At 45.7% G+C, this 18,805-nt stretch overlaps 1 protein-coding gene and 1 long non-coding RNA gene across 5 annotated transcripts in view; both read left to right on the top strand.

Moving 5' to 3' along the window:
- Positions 1 to 236: 236 nt before the first annotated feature.
- Positions 237 to 530, top strand: LOC123651422. Its single transcript, XR_006740128.1, has 2 exons — positions 237 to 295; positions 329 to 530. It is a non-coding gene; the product is annotated as an uncharacterized LOC123651422 (long non-coding RNA).
- Positions 531 to 2,538: 2,008 nt separating this feature from the next.
- SCAPER (S-phase cyclin A associated protein in the ER) overlaps positions 2,539 to 18,805 on the top strand; it is a 163,725-nt gene continuing 147,458 nt past the window's right edge. For 3 of the 4 annotated variants that reach the window (XM_045573438.1, XM_045573440.1, XM_036415597.2), the window contains exons 1-5: positions 2,621 to 2,638; positions 7,972 to 8,028; positions 11,171 to 11,288; positions 13,576 to 13,646; positions 18,607 to 18,801. In XM_045573438.1, coding sequence (XP_045429394.1) covers positions 7,984 to 8,028; positions 11,171 to 11,288; positions 13,576 to 13,646; positions 18,607 to 18,801 — 429 coding nt within the window. In that variant the 5' untranslated portion in view covers positions 2,621 to 2,638; positions 7,972 to 7,983. Of the gene's footprint in view, positions 2,557 to 2,620; positions 2,639 to 7,971; positions 8,029 to 11,170; positions 11,289 to 13,575; positions 13,647 to 18,606; positions 18,802 to 18,805 lie in introns of those variants that run through there. The other variant, XM_045573439.1, reaches the window with a different exon arrangement.

Genomic DNA, 18,805 nt, shown 5'->3' on the forward strand with positions numbered 1-18,805 from the left:
ATATGATTACAATATGGGAAAGTTGCCTCAGTTACCATTGTCTCAATTAGATAGGAAGTGGTTGGCTCTGACTTTTCATAGCTTCAAGGTTGACCAGCCTCTTTCTATTAGTGAGACAATGATTGGTTTCAGGCAGTGAAGATTAAGTTAAATAATAGAATGCCTGTAGACAGGTAGCTGACATATATGGTGAAGTGTTCCATCAATGACAGCTTCACATCCATGCAGGTTGAAAAGCAAAAGATGCTTTAGCCGGCAGCTGAGCAAAACTAAGGAAAACCTGTACCAGCGCAATGTTAAGTGTTGCCTGTTCTTGGATTTTATTTAGGTGGCATCATACAGCGTTTACAACCATTGGTCATATGCCCTTCTACCCTGCTGGGAAGTGAGTCTGGTGCCAAGAAAGAATCCAGACACATCTAGTTTGGATCTTTAGATTCGGTAGCTCACCTGCTATATGACTTGGAATAAATGACTTAATTTACTTAAAACAATGTAAAAATATGAAATAATAAAAATCTGTCTGATAACTTTTGTGTGAGGGGTATAGTAAATATTCTCTGTAAGGTGTCTGATCCATAGAATAGGCTAAAACTGGTTTGGCTCAGTGGGTAGAGTGGCAGCCTGCGGACTGAAGGGTCCCGGGTTCGATTCCGGTGAAGGGCATGTACCTTGTTTGAGAGCACATCCCCAGCAGGGGGTGTGCGATGTTTCTCTCTCTCTCTCCCTTCTGTAAAAAATATAAAAAATATATGTATGATCTTAGAGAGAGGGAGAAGGGAGAGGTAGAGAGAGAGAAACATCCAAGAGAGAGGAACATCAATTGATTGGCTGCCCCCTTCCGTGCCTCTGACTGGGGTGGGGGTGGGGGATGGAGTGTGCAACCGGAATCGAACCGGTGCCGTCTTGGTGCATGGGTCAAATTGGACGAATATTTTCCCCATCCAAACGGAGCTAAAGCCTCACCTGCATCTCCAAGGACCAGAAGGTGACTCTCTTCTGACCCATCAAGACCCCCTTTTGTATTATAGAAATGGACTGATCAGGGACCTTCGCGTGGGTCTCTTTCAGCATGGACGGCTGCGATTACCAGCGGCGCTGGGCTGTCTCGCCCGCAGTCACCTCACCCTGCCGAGGGGACTCCTGTGGGCACGTGGCGACAGGACCTTGTTTGACAGGCTGCCACGCTGACAGCCTGGGGGTGGAAGCCATCAGACTCCGGGATACACCTGTGGCAGGTACAGAGTCTGAGGCCTGGCGGGTGGTCAGAATGACAGCCTGCAAGAGCCTCGGTCCTACCGTGTTTCCCAGAAAATAAGACATCCTCCGAAAATAAGACCTACTTACAGGTTTCCTTCTGAGTGAAATATAAGGCATCCCCCTGAAAATAAGCCCCCCCCCCCCTAGGCTAAACATGAGAGATTTGGTCCACTGATTCTGAAAGAAATGGAGTCACAAGAAATTCACCAGGAAATTCAGGAATTGGATTGTTATGATGATGTTCCAGATGACACGATTGCCATTGAATAAATGAGTAAATTCTTGATACTATAGGATTCACAGTTTGTCTGGTTTGTGTTGACAATGACCGTACTACCGTACCGTATACAGGTAATGCATTTCCTTTATTTTCATTTAACAATAAATGTGTACCGTATTCTTCATGGAAAAATAAGACATCCCCTGAAAATAAGACCTAGCGCATCTTTGGGAGCAAAAATTAATATAAGACACTCTTATTTTGGGGGAAACAGGGTACTTTAAGTGCAGTGAAGCTCTTTAACTGGGTTCTACTCAGCCTACACTTGCCTCCAACGAAGGGCCGCCCCTCACCCAGGCGTCCTCTGTGGGGCCCCTGCTGCGGGAGGTCCCGGCGAGCACAGCCCCTGGGGCTGGCGGCTGCGTCCCCCTCCCCCCACCCCCCAAACCCCCCCACCTCCACCAACCCCCCCACCCCGTGCCTTCATCGCCCCCACAACTCTCCCCAAACCCCCGCCCCCTCCCCCCCCCCTTCCCCTCCCCCAACACCCCCGCCTTCCCCGCCCCCCCACCCCCTGCCTTCATCGCCCCCACAACTCTCCCCGAACCCCCGCCCCCCTCCCCCCCACCTTCCCCTCCCCCCCAACACCCCCGCCTTCCCCGCCCCCCCTTACCAGCCCATTCCCCGCCCCCCCCTCCCCTCCCGCCTTCCCCGCCCCATGAACCTCCCCCGCCTTCCCCGCCCCCAGAACCCCCCCTTCCCTGCCCCCCCCCCGAACCGCCAACCCTCTCCCCCCCCACGGCTTCCCCGCCCCCACCAACCTCCCCCCGCCTTCCCCGCCCCCTTTCTCCGCCCCCCTCCCCCTAACCGCCCCCTCCTCCCCCCCCCCGCCTTCCCCGCCCCCCGAACCGCCCCTCCTCCCCGCCACGCCTTCACTCCCGAACCCTCGCCCCCGCTTTCCCCGCCCTCCCAGGCGAGCGGACTGCGCACGCGCGGCGGCCGGCAGGTCACGTGACGCGCGCGGCCCCGCCCTTTCCCGGCGGGACGCTCGGCTCCTCCCGCGCTGGGCGGCTGCGGTGAGTGTCAGCGAGGGGCGCCCGCCTCTGGACCGGCGGGCTGGGCGGGACGGCGCCGCGGAGCGCCCGGCGGGGCGGCGGGGTACGCCTCCCCTCCCCTCCCTCTGCGGGCTGCGGGCGGGGCCGGGGGCGCGGCGGCCGGAGGGCAGGGGGGGTCGGGGGGCCGCGGCGAGGCGGGCGGGGGCTGAGGGGCTCTGACGCGGCCTCCGGCCCCGGGCTGACAGGGGATGGCGCCGCCCGCTCCCTCCCGCCGGCGGGCTCCCCGCTCTGCCCGGCGCCCCGCGGGGAGCAGGGCCCGGGCCCGGGGGGCGGAGACCGGGCTGCGCGCCCCGCGCCCCGCTGCACCGGGCGGGCGGGGAGGCGACGCGGGCCGCCGCACCTGCTCCCCGGCCTCCTTCCCCGGTTCCTGCGGGTTATTGTCTGGGGGGCGCTGCGGGGGCGGCAGCGCCTGGGTGCCTCCCTCCGTGCGGCTCACGGCGGTGGTTCCAGCGCGACCTCACGCCCCCGACAGCCCGCGGTGCAGGGGGCGGTGGCAGCGTGCTCGGGGGAAAATGGGGAAACTGAGGCTGAAGGGTTCTCCCGTCACCTGCGGGCACGTGGGAGGTGTGGGGCGAAGCGTCCAGACCTCAAGCTGGCAGTGGGACCGTGATAGCCCTCTGGTTTATATTCTGGTTTATATTCGGGTTTAGGCTCTGGTTTATATTCTGGTTTAGGTTCTGGTTTATATTCTGGTTTAGGCTCTGGTTTATGCTCTGGTTTATATTCTGGTTTAGGTTCTGGTTTATATTCTGGTTTAGGCTCTGGTTTAGGTTTTGGTTTATGTTCTGGTTTATGCTCTGGTTTATATTCTGGTTTAGGCTCTGGCTCTTGTTTTTTTCCCTGTTAATTAGGACTTTCCTTAACAATGTGCGGGGTGCTTATTCATGCCACCTGTCGATGGTCTGGATCATAAGTACCCGATGAGGAACTGGTGTTTTCCCGCCTTTCACGGTCCGGCCAGTGTCTTTGGGGAGCAGGTGTGATGGGATGGCTTACAGGGCAGGCGGATGGGGGTTCGAATCCCAGCGCGGTCCCTGCCTTCCCGAAGATGGGTTATGTTCCCGGGTCTGGCTGCCTCCTCTGTCAGAAGGAACGTATTTTCCGTCTGGTACATTGGTTGGTAGTGAGACGTGGAGGAGTCTGGGGGAGCTGGGAGCACTGTCCTCAGCGAGGCCCCCCACCAAGGCCGAGTCCTCTCCTTCCTTCCCTCCCACTCCCTTGAGCTGCAACCTTCTGTTTCCTATTGGTCCGTCCACCCGCTGGGTTATGCCTGGAAGTATCCATGTTACCATGAAGAGTGCATACTGATTTATACGCATTTATACTAACTCTCGTGACTATGGCTCCAGCATTTTCAACATAGACTTTAAAATGCTTTGTTTTTTTATTTTTTAAATATATTTTTATTGATTTTTTACAGAGAGGAAGGGAGACAGAGAGCTAGAAACGTCGATGAGAGAAACATCGACCAGCTGCCTCCTGCACACCCCCTACCGGGGATGTGCCCGCAACCAAGGTACATGCCCTTGTCCGGAATCGAACCGGGACCTTTCAGTCCGCAGACCGATGCTCTACCACTGAGCCAAACCGGTTTCAGAAAAAAAAAATGCTTTTTTTTAAAAACAAGAATGTTTTGTCTTTATTGTGTGTGTATTTTGTTTTTTTTAACATATTTTATTGATTTTTTACAGAGAAGAAGGGAGAGGGATAGAGAGCTAGAAACATCGATGAGAGAGAAACATCCACCAGCTGCCTTCTGCACACACCCCCACCGGGGATGTGTCCGCAACCAAGGTACATACATGCCCTTGACCGGAATCGAACCTGGGACCCTTCAGTCCGCAGGCCGACGCTCTATCCACTGAGCCACACCGGTTTCAGCGAGCTTGCATTCTTGTTGGTAAAGATAGGACACTCCATCCACTAAGTAAGTCATGGAAGGTGATGAGTGCTAGAGAAGTAAAATGAGACCCACAAGTGGTGGGAATCAGGATAAATGGGTTTCAGTTGTTCGTGAGTGGCAATGTTTGAACACGCTTTCTCCTAGTCGACTCGTGGCCATAAATTCCAGCTGCAACTAACAAAATAGCCTCCCAGGGTAAATTATTGTTCGTTTTCTTGAGAACAGGCGGCCAGTCAGCCTTACAAGACAGATCCCTGTCAACTTTCCTGATAACGGGATGCAGTTATTTACTCTACCAGGCGCCAGGACCCTGGCAGTGACCTGTGGACATTACCTAAGAAGAACTACTTTGTCTTAAATTGTTTGCTCTGCAAAAACAGGATGTAGTGAACGGGTTTAAAAAATGGTCGTTCAGCCGAAACCGGTGTGGCTCAGTGGGTAGAGCATCGTCCTGGGGACTGAAGGGTCCGGGGTTCGATTCCGGTCAAGGGCATGTACCTTGATTGTGGGCACATCCCCAGCAGGGGGTGTGCAAGAGGCAGCTGGTCGATGTTTCTCTCACATCGATTTTTCTAACTCTCTATCCTTCTCCCTTCCTCCCTATAAAATATTAAAAAATATATATTAAAAAAAAAAGTGATTGTTCAAAGGGTTGGGGCTCTCGGCATGGAGAGAGAGTGGTCAACCGGCCGGTTATTAAAGGTTCCCTAAATTTTAATTTGGTCTGGATGCCGGTGGGCATTTACTCGCGTTCGCTCCACAAGACAGTTTTTAAAAAATATATATATTTTATTGAATTTTTTTTACAGAGAGGAAGGGAGAGGGATAGAGAGTGAGAAACATCAATGAGAGAGAAACATCCACCATCTGCCTCCTGCACACCCCCTACTGGGGATGTGCCCGCAACCAAGGCACATGCCCTTGACCGGAATCGAACCCGGGACCCCCCAGTTCGCAGGCCGACGCTTTACCACTGAGCCAAACCAGTTTTGGCTTAGCTGATGTTTTCAAGGTTCATTCTTGTTGCAGCATGTATAAGCACGTCCTTCCTTTTTGTGGCTGGCTGACTAATATTCCATCTATGGATACGCTTCTTTTTAAAAAATCCATCCGTTGTGGACACTTGGTTGATTTCCACATTGGGGCTATTTTGAATAATGCCGCTATGAGTGCTTGTACATAAACTGTTTGGGCATATGTTTTCACTGGAGGTGTTGCATTTATTTTTATTTTATTTCTTTTTTGATTAAGGTATCACATATTTGTCCTCAACCCCCATTCCAATCCCCTATCCCTCCCCACTGATGCCCCCATCCCCCTTTTGTCCCTGACCACTGGTTAGGCTCCTATGTGTGCACACAAGTCCTTTGGTGGATCTCTCCCTTTTATCCCCACCCTCCCTCTGAGGTCCGACAGTCTGACCCATGGCTCCTTATCTCTGGGTCTGTTCCTGTTCATCCGTCTATGTTGTTCACCATTTCCCCCAGATGCGTGAGATCGTGTCCTACTGGAAATACACTTATAAGAATCAAAAATGAGACGAGCCATAATGGTTATCTGAGAGGCATATGAATCAGTCTGTAGTGAGCTGCTTTCTGGACCAACAGTTCTCTTGAGACCCAATTTCCATGTCACACAGTTCCTATGTGTGTGTGTCAGCAATGACATTTCAGTTCTGGATGGTGGGCACCTGGTGGTAAGAGATGCTGCATTTATAAGGAGCAGATTCACGTGACAAAGGATAAAAGGTCTCGGCTCTCATTCCCAAAGTTTTGGCTCTGATCGCAGCTTGCTTTTCTTTGCTCATTAGCTCTTCTTTCAGGACTAGGCTGCTCTTTCTAGCTCTCGCCCGTCTCTTTGTGTTCTGTGTGGTTCCTCCGCTTTGGATTTCTTTGCACAAAGGTCTGGCCACGTTAACTAGGTTTCCTGTAAAGGGGGCGTCTGTTCTGTGGAGAGTCTTATGTAATTGGCAATTAACATATTATGATAAAATCTCACTTTAAAAAAAATATATATTTTATTGATTTTTTACAGAGAGGAAGGGAGATAGTTAGAAACATCGAAGAGAGAGAATCATCGATCAGCTGCTTCCTGCACACACACCCCACCCCCACCCCAGATGCATCCGCAACCAAGGTACATGCCCTTGACCGGAATCGAACCCGGGACCTTTTATTTTTTTTTAATCTTATTTATTTATTTAAAGATATTTTATTGATTTTTTGAGAGGAAGAGAGATGGACAGAGTTAGAAACATCAATGAGAGAGAATCATCGATCAGCTGCCTCTTGCAAGCCCCCCACTGGGGATATGCCCGCAACCAAAGTACATGCCCTTGACCGGAATCGAACCCGGGACCCTTCAGTCCACAGGCCAACGCTCTATCCACTGAGCCACACCGGTTTCGGCTTTTTTTTTTTTTCCTTTTTTTTTTTTTTAAGGGTATGGGAGGGAGAGGAAAGGGGGAAGGGATGGAAAAAGCACAAGCATGGGTCCTGAGGAAAAGAGCCTTTTTGAGGAGTTCACAGTGCTCTGTAAACCGGGTGGGATTTGTTAATGGGTCATAAACCAATTCGGTGAAAGCAACAATTAAAAAAAATAGAAAAGAGAAGGAACTATCAGAGTGCATCTCACATAACAGTAATAAAGGTTACTTCATGAACTTGTTTTAAACGTGTGTAAACTGTGTCAGGATACAAAGTGCTTGTGTTTATAGTAAAAAACCTGAAGCCTCTGCTGAAACCGGTGTGGCTCAGTGGGTAGAGCGTCGGCCTGTGGACTGAAGGGTCCCGGGTTCGATTACGGTCAAGGGCATGGACCTTGGTTGTGGGCACATCCCCAGTGCTGGGTGTGCAAGAGGCAGCTGATCGATGATTCTCTCTCATCAATGTTTCTAACTCTCTGTCCATCTCTCTTCCTCTCTATAAAAAATCAAAATATATTTTAAAACAAACAAACAAACAAAAACCCCCTGAAGTCTCTGGATTGGGCTCTGGTGGACTACTTCTATAATTAACACTGTCCCATTGTATTGCATTTTTTGAGAACATGGAGTATTTTCAGCATGCTGTATTATGTTGAAACAGGCAGTATAAAGTAGCAATTTTTTGTTGTTAAATTAATTAGAAACTTCGGATGAGATTTTTATCTTTTTTAAAACTATATTTTTATTGATTTTTTTACAGAGAGGGATAGAGAATTAGAAATATGGATGAGAGAGAAACATCGATCAGCTGCCTCCTGCACACCCCCCACTGGGGATGTGCCCGCAACCAAGGTACATGCCCTTGACCGGAACCGAACCCAGAACTTTTCAGTCCACAGGCCGATGCTCTATCCACTGAGCCAAACCGGTTTCGGCGAGATTTTTATCTTTTTATGAATAAATACGATTTCCTGACAATGTTATGACTACGTGTGTGTGTGTGTGTGTGTGTGTGTGTGTAATAATTATTGTTTTTTTTTAATTCTAGGAGTCATATCCCATGGTAAATGAGCTTCTTGGCATAGAAGGGAATGAAAGAATGATGGTAAGTGATCAAACTACCTCAAACACTAACCTTGGTTTTTTTTGGCCTCTTTCTTTCCTTTCTTTCTTCCACCCATTTAAAAAAACAAAAACGTTTTTTATTGATTTCAGTGAGAGGATGGGAGAAAGGATAGAAACTCAATGATGAGAGAGAATCATTGTTTGACTGCCTCCTGCACATCCCATTTCGGGGATCAAGCCCTCAACCTAGGCATGTGCCCTGACCGGGAATCGAACGGTGACCTCTTGCTTCCTGGGTTGAGGCTCAAACCATTGAGCCACCCCCCACACCAGAGGGGCCAACCTGTTTTCTATTTATTATCTGTTTCGATGTAAATTTGTCACATACAAGTTTCTTCAGGGCACATATTGTCGTGAAGCACAGTAACAGCATGAACAACTGTGAATGTGGTATTCAACCTGAGAGCCCCACTCCTCCCGTCTGTGGGACCTGGGGCAGATAAACAGGTGGAAGCCAGCTTCCTTTTTGTCTTAATTTGAAAAAGATACACATCAGACCGAAACTGGTTTGGTTCAGTGGATAGAGTGTCGGCCTGAAGACTGAAAGGTCCCGGGTTCAAATCCGGTCAAGGGCATGTACCTTGGTTGCAGGCACATCCCCAGTAGGGGGTGTGCAGAAGGCAGCTGGTCGATGTCTCTCTCTCATCGACGTTTCTAGCTCTCTATCTCTCTCCCTTCCTCTCTGTAAAAATCAATAAAATATATTTTAAAAAAATAATAATAAAATAAAATAAAAAATCAATATAAAAAATAACAAAAACAACCAGCAAATCTGTGATCTTTTAAAAACAAAAAAAGATACACATTAGTCCATGCCAACAGCTTGACCTGCTTTTCTTTTTCTTTTTTAAATATGTTTTATTGATTTTTTTACAGAGAGGAAGGGAGAGGGATAGAGAGTTAGAAACATCGATGAGAGAGAAACATCGATCAGCTGCCTCTTGCACACCCCCTACTGGGGATGTGCCCGCAACCAAGGTGCATGCACTTGATCAGAATCAAACCTGGGACCTTTCAGTCCGCAGGCCGACGCTCTATCCACTGAGCCAAACCAGTTTCGGCTTGACCTGCTTTTCTACGCAAGCCCCAGCCAGCTCTCTGAGAGGCCGCCTTCCCCTGAGGCTGGCACGGGGGGCCCGGTGCTGTCTGGGTCTGGAATGGGGGTTGGTGTGATGAAACGCCCAGAGAGCGTGGATGGCAGATCTCCTCCCCACACTCTCTTCTCTAACCCCATTCCCAGGCCATCCTAAGCATCGTCTTCAGCAGGGCCACTCACCAGGGAGGAGGGCATGGAGTTCACAGGGAGCCCGGTCTTCCTGTTGCAGAGTTCCCGAACAATCAAACCAGGCAGGAGAATTTGGAGAGATTCACTGTATTCACCGTGGTGGGTTTAGAGAAAATGAATTCAAATTCTAAAGCAAGGCTACAAGCAGAGCTTCCCTTTTTATTAAGGAGCCAGCCCCATGTGCACTCAGTGGTTATCTCGCTGCTGGCCTTGAAAACAACACAGTTCTGTCCAATTAAAAGAAGCACCTGGCATGGCATTGAGAGTATGGGCATATCTAGTCGCTGGCGTACAAGGTCAGACAGCTAAGTGTATTTAATTCATTATTCAAGCAGGCTAAAGCAGACTAGAAAGCAAAGTTATTATTTTTTTTAGAATAAGAGGCTATCTAAGAAAAACAGCAGAAAATTCCAAACAGCCGTTTTTTTGCTTTTTGTTTTACAAATAGGGTTTTTTTCTTCTCATTCCTGGAAACCTCCTTTGGGAGGCCCGGGGTGGCCATTGGAAAGAATTAGATGTTTTTTCTCTGGTTTCCCAGCACCTCGCCTCTGCTTTACCTCCTTCTCGTTCCCTCATCGTATGGCCTCGGGGAGTCCCAGTTCAGTTTCTGCATTCCTCTCTCTCAATTCCTGTGTAAGGGAGATACTTTTTTAAAAAATATATGTTTTATTGATTTTCTACAGAGAGGAAGGGAGAGGGATAGAGAGCCAGAAACATCAATGAGAGAGAAACATCGACCAGCCGCCTCCTGCACACCCACCACCAGGGATGTGCCCGCAACCAATGTACATGCCCCTGACCGGAATCGAACCCCGGACCTTTCAGTCCACAGACCAACGCTCTACCACTGAGCCAAACCGGTTTCGGCAGGGAGATACTTATATGTAAGTACAGGCATAAAATGAATAAGCAATGCTCGGTACCAGTTCCAGAGTATGAGTGAAGAGTATGATTTCTACAAGTAGAAATCATTTAGAGATATGTGAAAATAATTTCTCCCCAGTCTAGGAATAAGTTCCAGAAATCTGTAGACGCTTTGGTGAGCATTACGAACAATTGCTTTGTTAGAGTTGAAAGAGTTAAATATAAAAATTTTCACTTGAAACCGCTGTTTGCTTTTTTTGAAACATCTAATACCTGAGCAAACCTTTGCAAAGGTCTCCATGTGGCACCATTGTGATTCTGGATGAAGATAATGAGTTTTAAGTCTTCTTGAAGGAAGGAAGCCAGGTTAAAACACTGCTTGAGCCGAAGCCAGTGTGGCTCAGTGGATAGAGCGTCGGCCTGCGGACCGAAGGGTCCCTGGTTTGATTCTGGTCAGGGGCATATACATTGGTTGCGGGCACATCCCCGGTGGGGGGGCGTGCAGGAGGCAGCTGGTAGATGTTTCTCTCTCATCGATGTTTCTAACTCTCTCTCCCTCTCTCTTCCTCTCTGCAAAAAATTTAAAAAATATATTTAAAAAATTTTTTTAACTTGAAAACCGATGTTTGCTTTTTTTGAAACATTTAATACCTGAGCAAACCTTTATAAAGGTCTCCCTTTTAAGTCTTGAAGAAAGGAAGCCAGGTTAAAACACTGCTTGAGATAGTAATCTACACAATGTTATGAAGTCTCTGAGACTCATTTATTGCATTTCAAACCCTGATTCTCACTTAGGTTAAGATGTTTAAAACTATTCTACTTAAGTTACTAGTTACGTTTCTTTAAGAATAGGATTAAGAAAAATGAATAGAGTGTGATTTCTTTCTGAGAAACACAAGTAATGCATTTATCTGCCAAATGTACTTTATATCTTGGCTAATAATTCAGTAAATATTCTCTCTTCTGTGCATAGGCTTCATTCCAGCGCTCCAATAGCCAGGACAAAGTAAGGAGAATAGTTGCAGAGGAGGGCCGGACAGCAAGAAATCTCATAGCTTGGAGCGTTCCAGTAGAAAGCAAAGATGATGACGGTATGTATATTTTTTATTGTTGTTAATCTTTTTTTTAGTATATTTTATTGATTTTTTTACAGAGAGGAAGGGAGAGGAATAGAAAGTTAGAAACATCGATGAGAGTGAATCATCGATCAGCTGCCTCTTGCACATTCCCCATAGGGGATGTGCCCGCAACCAAGGTACATGCCCTTGACCGGAATCGAACCCGGGACCTTTCAGTCCCCAGACCAACGCTCTATCCACTGAGCCAAACCAGTCTCGGCAGTGATGATATATCTTAAAAATAAGTTTTATTTTGTTGTAAATTAGAAGGCTAGAATTATTCCTAAACAGCAGATAGACTAAAAACTGCTTATCATTAGGACTCTCAGGCAAATTAGTATACATTAAACAAGTAGTTTTTCATTGCCTTTTTACCTAATATGCAAATGGTTTCACGAAAGTGTTGTTGTTATTCTTTTGTTGGTGGTGTTAATCCTCATCCAAGGATCTTTTTTTCATTTAAAATAAAATATATATTTTGTTGATTTTTTACAGAGAGGAAGGAAGAGGCATAGAGAGTTAGAAACATCGATGAGAGAGAAACATTGATCAGCTGCCTCTTGCACACCCCCTACTGGGGATGTGCCCGAAACCAAGGTACATGCCCTTGACCGGAATCGAACCTGGGACCCTTCAGTCCGCAGGCCGACGCTCTATCCACTGAGCCAAACCGGTTTCAGTTTTTCAATTTTATTTTATTTATTTATTTTTTTAGAGAGAATAGAAGAGAGGAGGCAAAAGAGAGAGAGAAACAGGCATGGGAGAGAGACATGCTGATTGTTTTCCCCGCCATACATCTCCGCCAGGGCTAGGGATCCAACCTGCAACCCAGGTACGTGCCCTTGACCAGGAAAGAACCGCAGCCCTTCGGTGCATGGGCCGGCGCTCTGGGCAGGGCAGGCGGTGGTGTCTTTCATGAAAAAGAAAAAAAGAGCCCTAGTGCTCAGTGGGTAGCGCGTCGGCCTGCGGACGGAAGGGTCCCGGGTTCGATTCCGGTCAAGGGCATGTACCTTGGTGGCGGGCACATTGCCAGTGGTGTGTGTGTGCATGAGGCTGCTCACCAATGTTTCTCTCTCATCCCTCTGTAAAAAAAAATCAATAAAATATATATTTTAAAAAAGAACAAGTGAGAGAGAGATATCTGACTGCAAAAATACAAACTTAAAAAAACCTCCCGTTCCAAAATGAAACTATATATCATCCATCAGGGAAGTTCATCAAAACAGAAAATACTGAGTTTTATGTTGTAAAAAATGTATTCCTAGTGTTATTGTTGAAAGACAATTTGAATTCAAATGAGTGTTTTTCAGACCTGTATATATAAGTTGAGAAGTACCACTAACTTGATCTTTTTAAAATTTATTTTTATTCCCTTTTTTCACTCATGAAACAAATAATTCTTTTTTTGCAGTTTTTATATTTGACCTTATTTTTAAGTTGTCAGAAAATCTGACTTCTTTAAGGAGTTGATTTACTCTTGTTCTGAGGAAGCTGGGATCTTGGAAATTTGTTTTTTGTTACAGCTGTAGTTCTGTAGTTCAGATTGACGACGAATAGAAGGAGATTATGTGTTAATATGCCCGAATGATTTGTATAGTTCAATTTTATTTCTTTTTTTTTTTTTCTTTTTCTTTTTTTTTATTAAGGTATTATATGTGTACATATCTTACCAATCCCCCCCCCCCACTCCCATACATGCCCTCCCTCCCTATTTTTGCGTCAATTGGTTATACTTATATGCATGCATACAAGTCCTTCGGTTGATCTCTTATCTCCCCCATATCTCCCTACCCTCCCCGCTGTCATTTGACAGTCTGCTTGTTGCTTTACTGTCACTATATCTTTTTGGTCATCAGTTTATAGTGTTCCTTATTATCCATAAATGAGTGGGATCATGTGGTGTTTTTCTTTCATTGACTGGCTTATTTCACTGCATAATGTTCTCCAGTTCCATCCAGGTTGCTGCAAATTATGATAATTTCTTCTTTTTTATGGCAGCATAGTGTTCCATTATGTAGATGTACCATAGTTTTTTGATCCAATCATCTGCTGACGGGCACCTAGGCTGTTTCCAAATCCTAGCGATTGTAGATTGTGCTGCTATGAACATAGGGGTGTATATTTCCTTTCTGATTGGTGTTTCTGGTTTCTTAGGATATATTCCTAGGAGAGGAATTACTGGGTCAAATGGGAGTGTAGTTCAGTTTTATACTGTCTGTTGATCTGTATATTTACTTTTCTTTTTATTTTTGCCTTAAAGGGAAGCCTAAATTTCAAACTGGTGGGAAACCGAAGAGGACAATTCCGGGGACTCATAAAACAACTAAACAGGTAAAGCATATGCAACTCTTTACCGACTTTTTAATTAGTTATAAAATACAATTTATTCTCCATTAATTTTTTAGAGAGGGTGAAAGGAAAGAAGGAGGGGGAGAGAGAGAAACATCGATGTGATCCATCAGTTGGTTGCCTTTCACACTCACCCCAACCGATCTGGGATGGGAATCGGACCTGCAACCCAGGTATGTGCCCTTGGCCAGGAATCTAACGAGAGATCCTCTGGTGCACGTGCCCACATTCTAACCACTGAGAAATGTCAGCTAGGGCTAGAAAACTAAATTAAAATATATATATATTTTATTGATTTTTTACAGAGAGGAAAGGAGAGGGATAGAGAGCTAGAAACATCGATGAGAGAGAAACATGGACCAGCTGCCTCTTGCACACACCCCCACTGGGGTTGTGCCCACAACCAAGGCACATTCCCTTGACCGGAATCGAACCTGGGACCCTTCAGTCCGCAGGCTGACGCTCTATCCACTGAGCCAAACCGGTTTTGGCTAGAAAACTAAACTTATATAGTGCTATGTGCATAGCTTGTACTGAATACTTTACAAGTATTAATTTATTTGCTTATCATAATCATCCTTTGACATAGGCATTATTATCTTCATTTACAAATGATGAAATTGAGGTATTAAGTCTGAATGGATGGCAGAGTTTACCAGTGAAGTCGTCTGGTCCTGAACTTTTGGTTTGGGGGAGGTTATTGATTACTGTTTCAATTTCCTTACTAGTGATCGGTCTATTCAGATTTTCTATTTCTTCCCGATTCAGTCTATCCCTGCCAAGGTATTAGGGGTGGGTTGATTAAATGTGTGACCAAAGATAGCAGGCTAATTTTTAGGTTGATAATTTTGTGTGGCCTCTGAATGATGTTATAAATATCCAAATGGCCAAAACCGGTGTGGCTCAGTGGATAGAGCATGGGTCTGCGGACTGAAAGGTCCCAGGTTCGATTCCGGTCAGGGGCATGTACCTTGGTTGCAGGCATGTACCTGGTGGAGGGTGTGCAGGAGGCACCTGATTGATGTTTCTAGCTCTCTATCTTTCTCCCTTCCTCTCTGTAAAAAAATCAATAAAATATATTTAAAAATAATTAAGTAAATATCCAAATGGCCCTTGGCTCCCTCCCCATGCCATAGATCACATGTGTCAAACACAAGGCCCGCGGGCCAAATCCGTCCCGCCAGGCCTTGCAATGTGGCCCGCACCGCGCTGTCATCACTGCACTCCGCTGCGTTTCCATCACAATGACAGTTTCTGACTGTTCAGTAAACCATTTGGCCCGCGATTTAGGCTGGATTTTAGATTTTGGCCCCTTCTCTGATTGAGTTCGACACCCCTACCATAGATGTTGGTTGCCATATTTTTATTGTCATTTGTCTCCATGTATTTCTTGATTTCTCCTTGAATGTCTTTATTGGCCCATTTGTTGTTCAGTTCATGTTGTTTCATTTCCCCATATTTGTGATTTTCCATTTTTCTTCTTGTAGCTGCCTTCTAGTTTCATACCGTTGTGATCAGAAAAGATGTTTGATGTAATTTCAATCTTAAATTTATGGAGACTTCCTTTGTGTCCCAACATATGTTCTGTCCATGTGCACTTGAGAAGTATGTGTATTCTGTCACTTCTGGATGGACTATTTTGTATCTGTCTATTTAAGGACATCTGGACTCATGTCATTTAAGGCCAATATTTCTTTCTTGCCTTTCTGTCTAAGTGAGGTGCTAGAGTCTTCTACTATTATTGTAAATATATATACTTTTAGGTCTGTTAATAATTATTTTATATTTTTACTTCTAAGTTGAATGCATCTATATATTAATGTTCCATTTTGTTTTCTGGTTGCCTCCTTTATATAATGCCGATATCTACAAAGTCCATTTTTGTGTGTGATAAAAGTATGGCTACGCAGGCTTTCTTCTGGATGCCATTTGCTTGGAGCACCGTTTTCCACACCTTCACTTAGAGTCTGTGTTTGTCTTTGGAACTGAGATTAGTCTCTTGAAGGCAGTATATTGTTGGGTCTTGTTTTTTAATCTATCCAGCTATCCTGTGCCTTTTGATTGGTGAGTTCAGTTCATTTTCATTTAAGGTAAGGTGACCAGATGTCCCGCTTTTGGCGGGACAGTCCCGCTTTTTAACAATTTGTCCCGCCAAATTATTAAAAACAAATTTTCTTTCCAAAAATCGGAACTGTTTTAAAATACCACGGGACAAATTGTTAAAAATCAGGACTGTCCCGCCAAAAACGGGACATCTGGTCACCTTAATTTAAGGTGATATTGAAATATGAAACCATACTCTTGCCATTTTGGGTTTTCTCCCTTCTTCTCTGTACAAAATCAATAAAATAGATTAATAAAAAAAGTTCATACAAAGTAGTCCTTTTTCTTATTTAAGTAGCATCTTATTTTTACTTGCCTATACAGATTTCATCCTTTTCTTACTCCCCTATTGTGTATTTGTTGTTGCAAATTACCTATTTTTATGGTATGTGTTCATTACCAAATTGAAGTAGCAATAGTTATTTTTAATGCTTTCCCCCTTTAACCTTTATGCAGTAATTAGGTTTTTATTTTTATTTTTTAAAATATATTTTATTGATTTTTTTACAGAGAGGAAGGGAGAGGGATAGAAAGTTAGAAATATCGATGAGAGAGGAACATTGATCAGCTGCCTCCTACACGCTCCCCACTGGGGATGTGCCCGCAACCAAGGTACATGCCCTTGACTGGAATTGAACCTGGGACCCTTGATTCCACAGGCCAATGCTCTATCCATTGAGCCAACCCGGTTTTGGCAGTAATTAGGTTTTTAACACTCTATTCTGAGGATCCCTCTCACCTTGTCAGACTTCGTGTACTTTTGTCTTTTCCTTTCTGGCAGAAGAGCTCCTTTCAGCATCCTAAAGCCAAGTCTTCTTTAAATATATTTTTAGTTCAGGGAGGAAGGGAGAGGGAGATAGAAACATCAGTGATGAGAATCATTGGATAGCTGCCTCTTGCATGCCTCCTACTGGGGGAGAGCCTACAACCTAGGTGCCCTTGACCAGAATCGAACCTGGGACCCCTTAGTCTATAGGCCATCGCTCTATCCACTGAGCCACACCGGCTAGAGCAGAAGTCAAGTCTTATGGTGGTGAACTCCATCAGTGGTGTTTTTTTTTTGTAGGAGAAAGTCTTTATTTCTCCTTTATATCCGAAGCATAACTTTGCTGGATAAATTAATTATTCTTGCCTGGCTCTAACCACCAGAGCCCCTGGCCAATTAGAATTCTCGATCATTTTGATCACAGTCTTCCATGACTTGAAGTTTGGTTTCTGGAGATTGGTCTTATGTGTGTGTGTGTGATACCGTGTTATTGTGATTATTCCTGGTGCTTGATGGGCTTTCCCTCAGCCAGTGAATTTGAAGTCGTGAACAAACTTCCTTAATTTAGGTAAAAGCTATTTTGCCTAGCAATTCCACAGGTTGGCAATTGGAGGCCTTTTCTGTTCTCCAGTAGGTGGCGCTATAGGACAGGTTTTTGGTTTCTCTTACCTGAGCTGTTATTATAGAATTGATAGCCAGCACTGTCTGCCTTCCCAGACATCTGCCCCAGGTGCCACAGGTGCCCTCCGTGTGGCAGTTTGAGTGTCTGGGGGTCGCTGGCACCTTGCCGCTGCCTGGGTCCCTGCTGTTGCAGTATTGCCACTGAGTTGGCGGTGCCCGCTGAGTCTAGGGTCTTGGTCGTGGGCAGTGTCTCCGTGGCATGGGGTTGTGTTGGGGGCTGAGGGAGCTTGGGTAGTGGGCACCCGCGCTGCCTCTGGGGTGGCCAGGCCCGCAGGTGCTGCCACCGTGTGGTGAGTCCCCTCCCTGTGGCTGCAGGGGCTGCAGCGGCTGGGAGGTTGGCATTGCATGTGCTTGGCGATAGAAACCCGTCCTCTCTCCTCCTAGCCAGTTGATTTGCATTTATATGTTAATTTTTACTTTAAGTTGGAAAATGGTTACAATAAAATTAAGCAGCTGAATAGAACCGGGTAGTGTATGTTATTGTTTTTTCTTTTTTTTTTTTTTAATATATTTTATTGATTTTTATACAGAGAGAAAGGGAGAGAGATAGAGAGCTAGAAACATCGATGAGAGAGAGTCATTGATCAGCTGCCTCTTGCACACCCCCCACTGGGGATATGCCCGCAACCAAGGTACATGCCCTTGACCGGAATCGAACCCGGGACCCTTCAGTCCCCAAGCCGACGCTCTATCCATTGAGCCAAACCGGTCCCGGCTGTTATTGTTTTTTCAATGAGAAGAATATATGCAAGCTATTTTAAAATGTTGACCTTGCTCTTGATATCTGTCAGTGTATGTAAATGTGCCCTGCACGTGTCCCAATAAACCAGGAGCCTCTTCAGTGCTCTTTAAAAAAAAAAAAAAAAAAAAAAAAAAAAAAATATATATATATATATACACACACACACACACACACACACACACACACACATGTTTTATTGATTTTTTTTTTAAGAGGGGAAATAGAGAGCTAGAAGCATCAATGAGAGAGAAACACTGAACAGCTGCCTCTTGCACACCCCCCCCACTGGGGATGTGCCCACAACCATTGTACATGCTGTTGACCGGAATCGAACCTGGGACCCTCCAGTCCACAGACCAACACTCTACCAACTGAGCCAGATGTGCTCCTTTTTGAATAAGGTCTCCTCACAGTTGAGGTCATCCCCATACCTCCTATGAGACACATCTGAAATAAGAATTATCTTTTCAAACCTGTGGCTTCCGTGTAAGATGACAAGCTTTGTTAAGTGATTTCAATGTGCTGTGATATGATCCAAGAAGAATGATGCCATGTTTTTAAATATTTACGTAGAAAATGTGCTTTATGTCATAATCCAATCCATGGAGGATTTTCAAGACTTTTTTTCTTGTTTTGTTTTACTTCCCCAGAACGCCGCGGTGGACTGTAAAATAACCTCCACACACGGAGATAAACACCTGGATAAAAGTCCCACTAAGACGAGGCATCCTCGCAAAGTCGATCTGAGAGCTCGATACTGGGCATTTCTGTTCGACAACCTTCGCCGGGCAGTGGATGAGATCTATGTCACCTGTGAATCAGACCAGAGCGTGGTGGAGTGCAAGGTGA

The sequence above is a fragment of the Pipistrellus kuhlii genome, unplaced genomic scaffold (genome assembly GCF_014108245.1).
Source record: "Pipistrellus kuhlii isolate mPipKuh1 unplaced genomic scaffold, mPipKuh1.p scaffold_m20_p_50, whole genome shotgun sequence".
Classification (NCBI taxonomy): Eukaryota; Metazoa; Chordata; class Mammalia; order Chiroptera; family Vespertilionidae; genus Pipistrellus; species Pipistrellus kuhlii.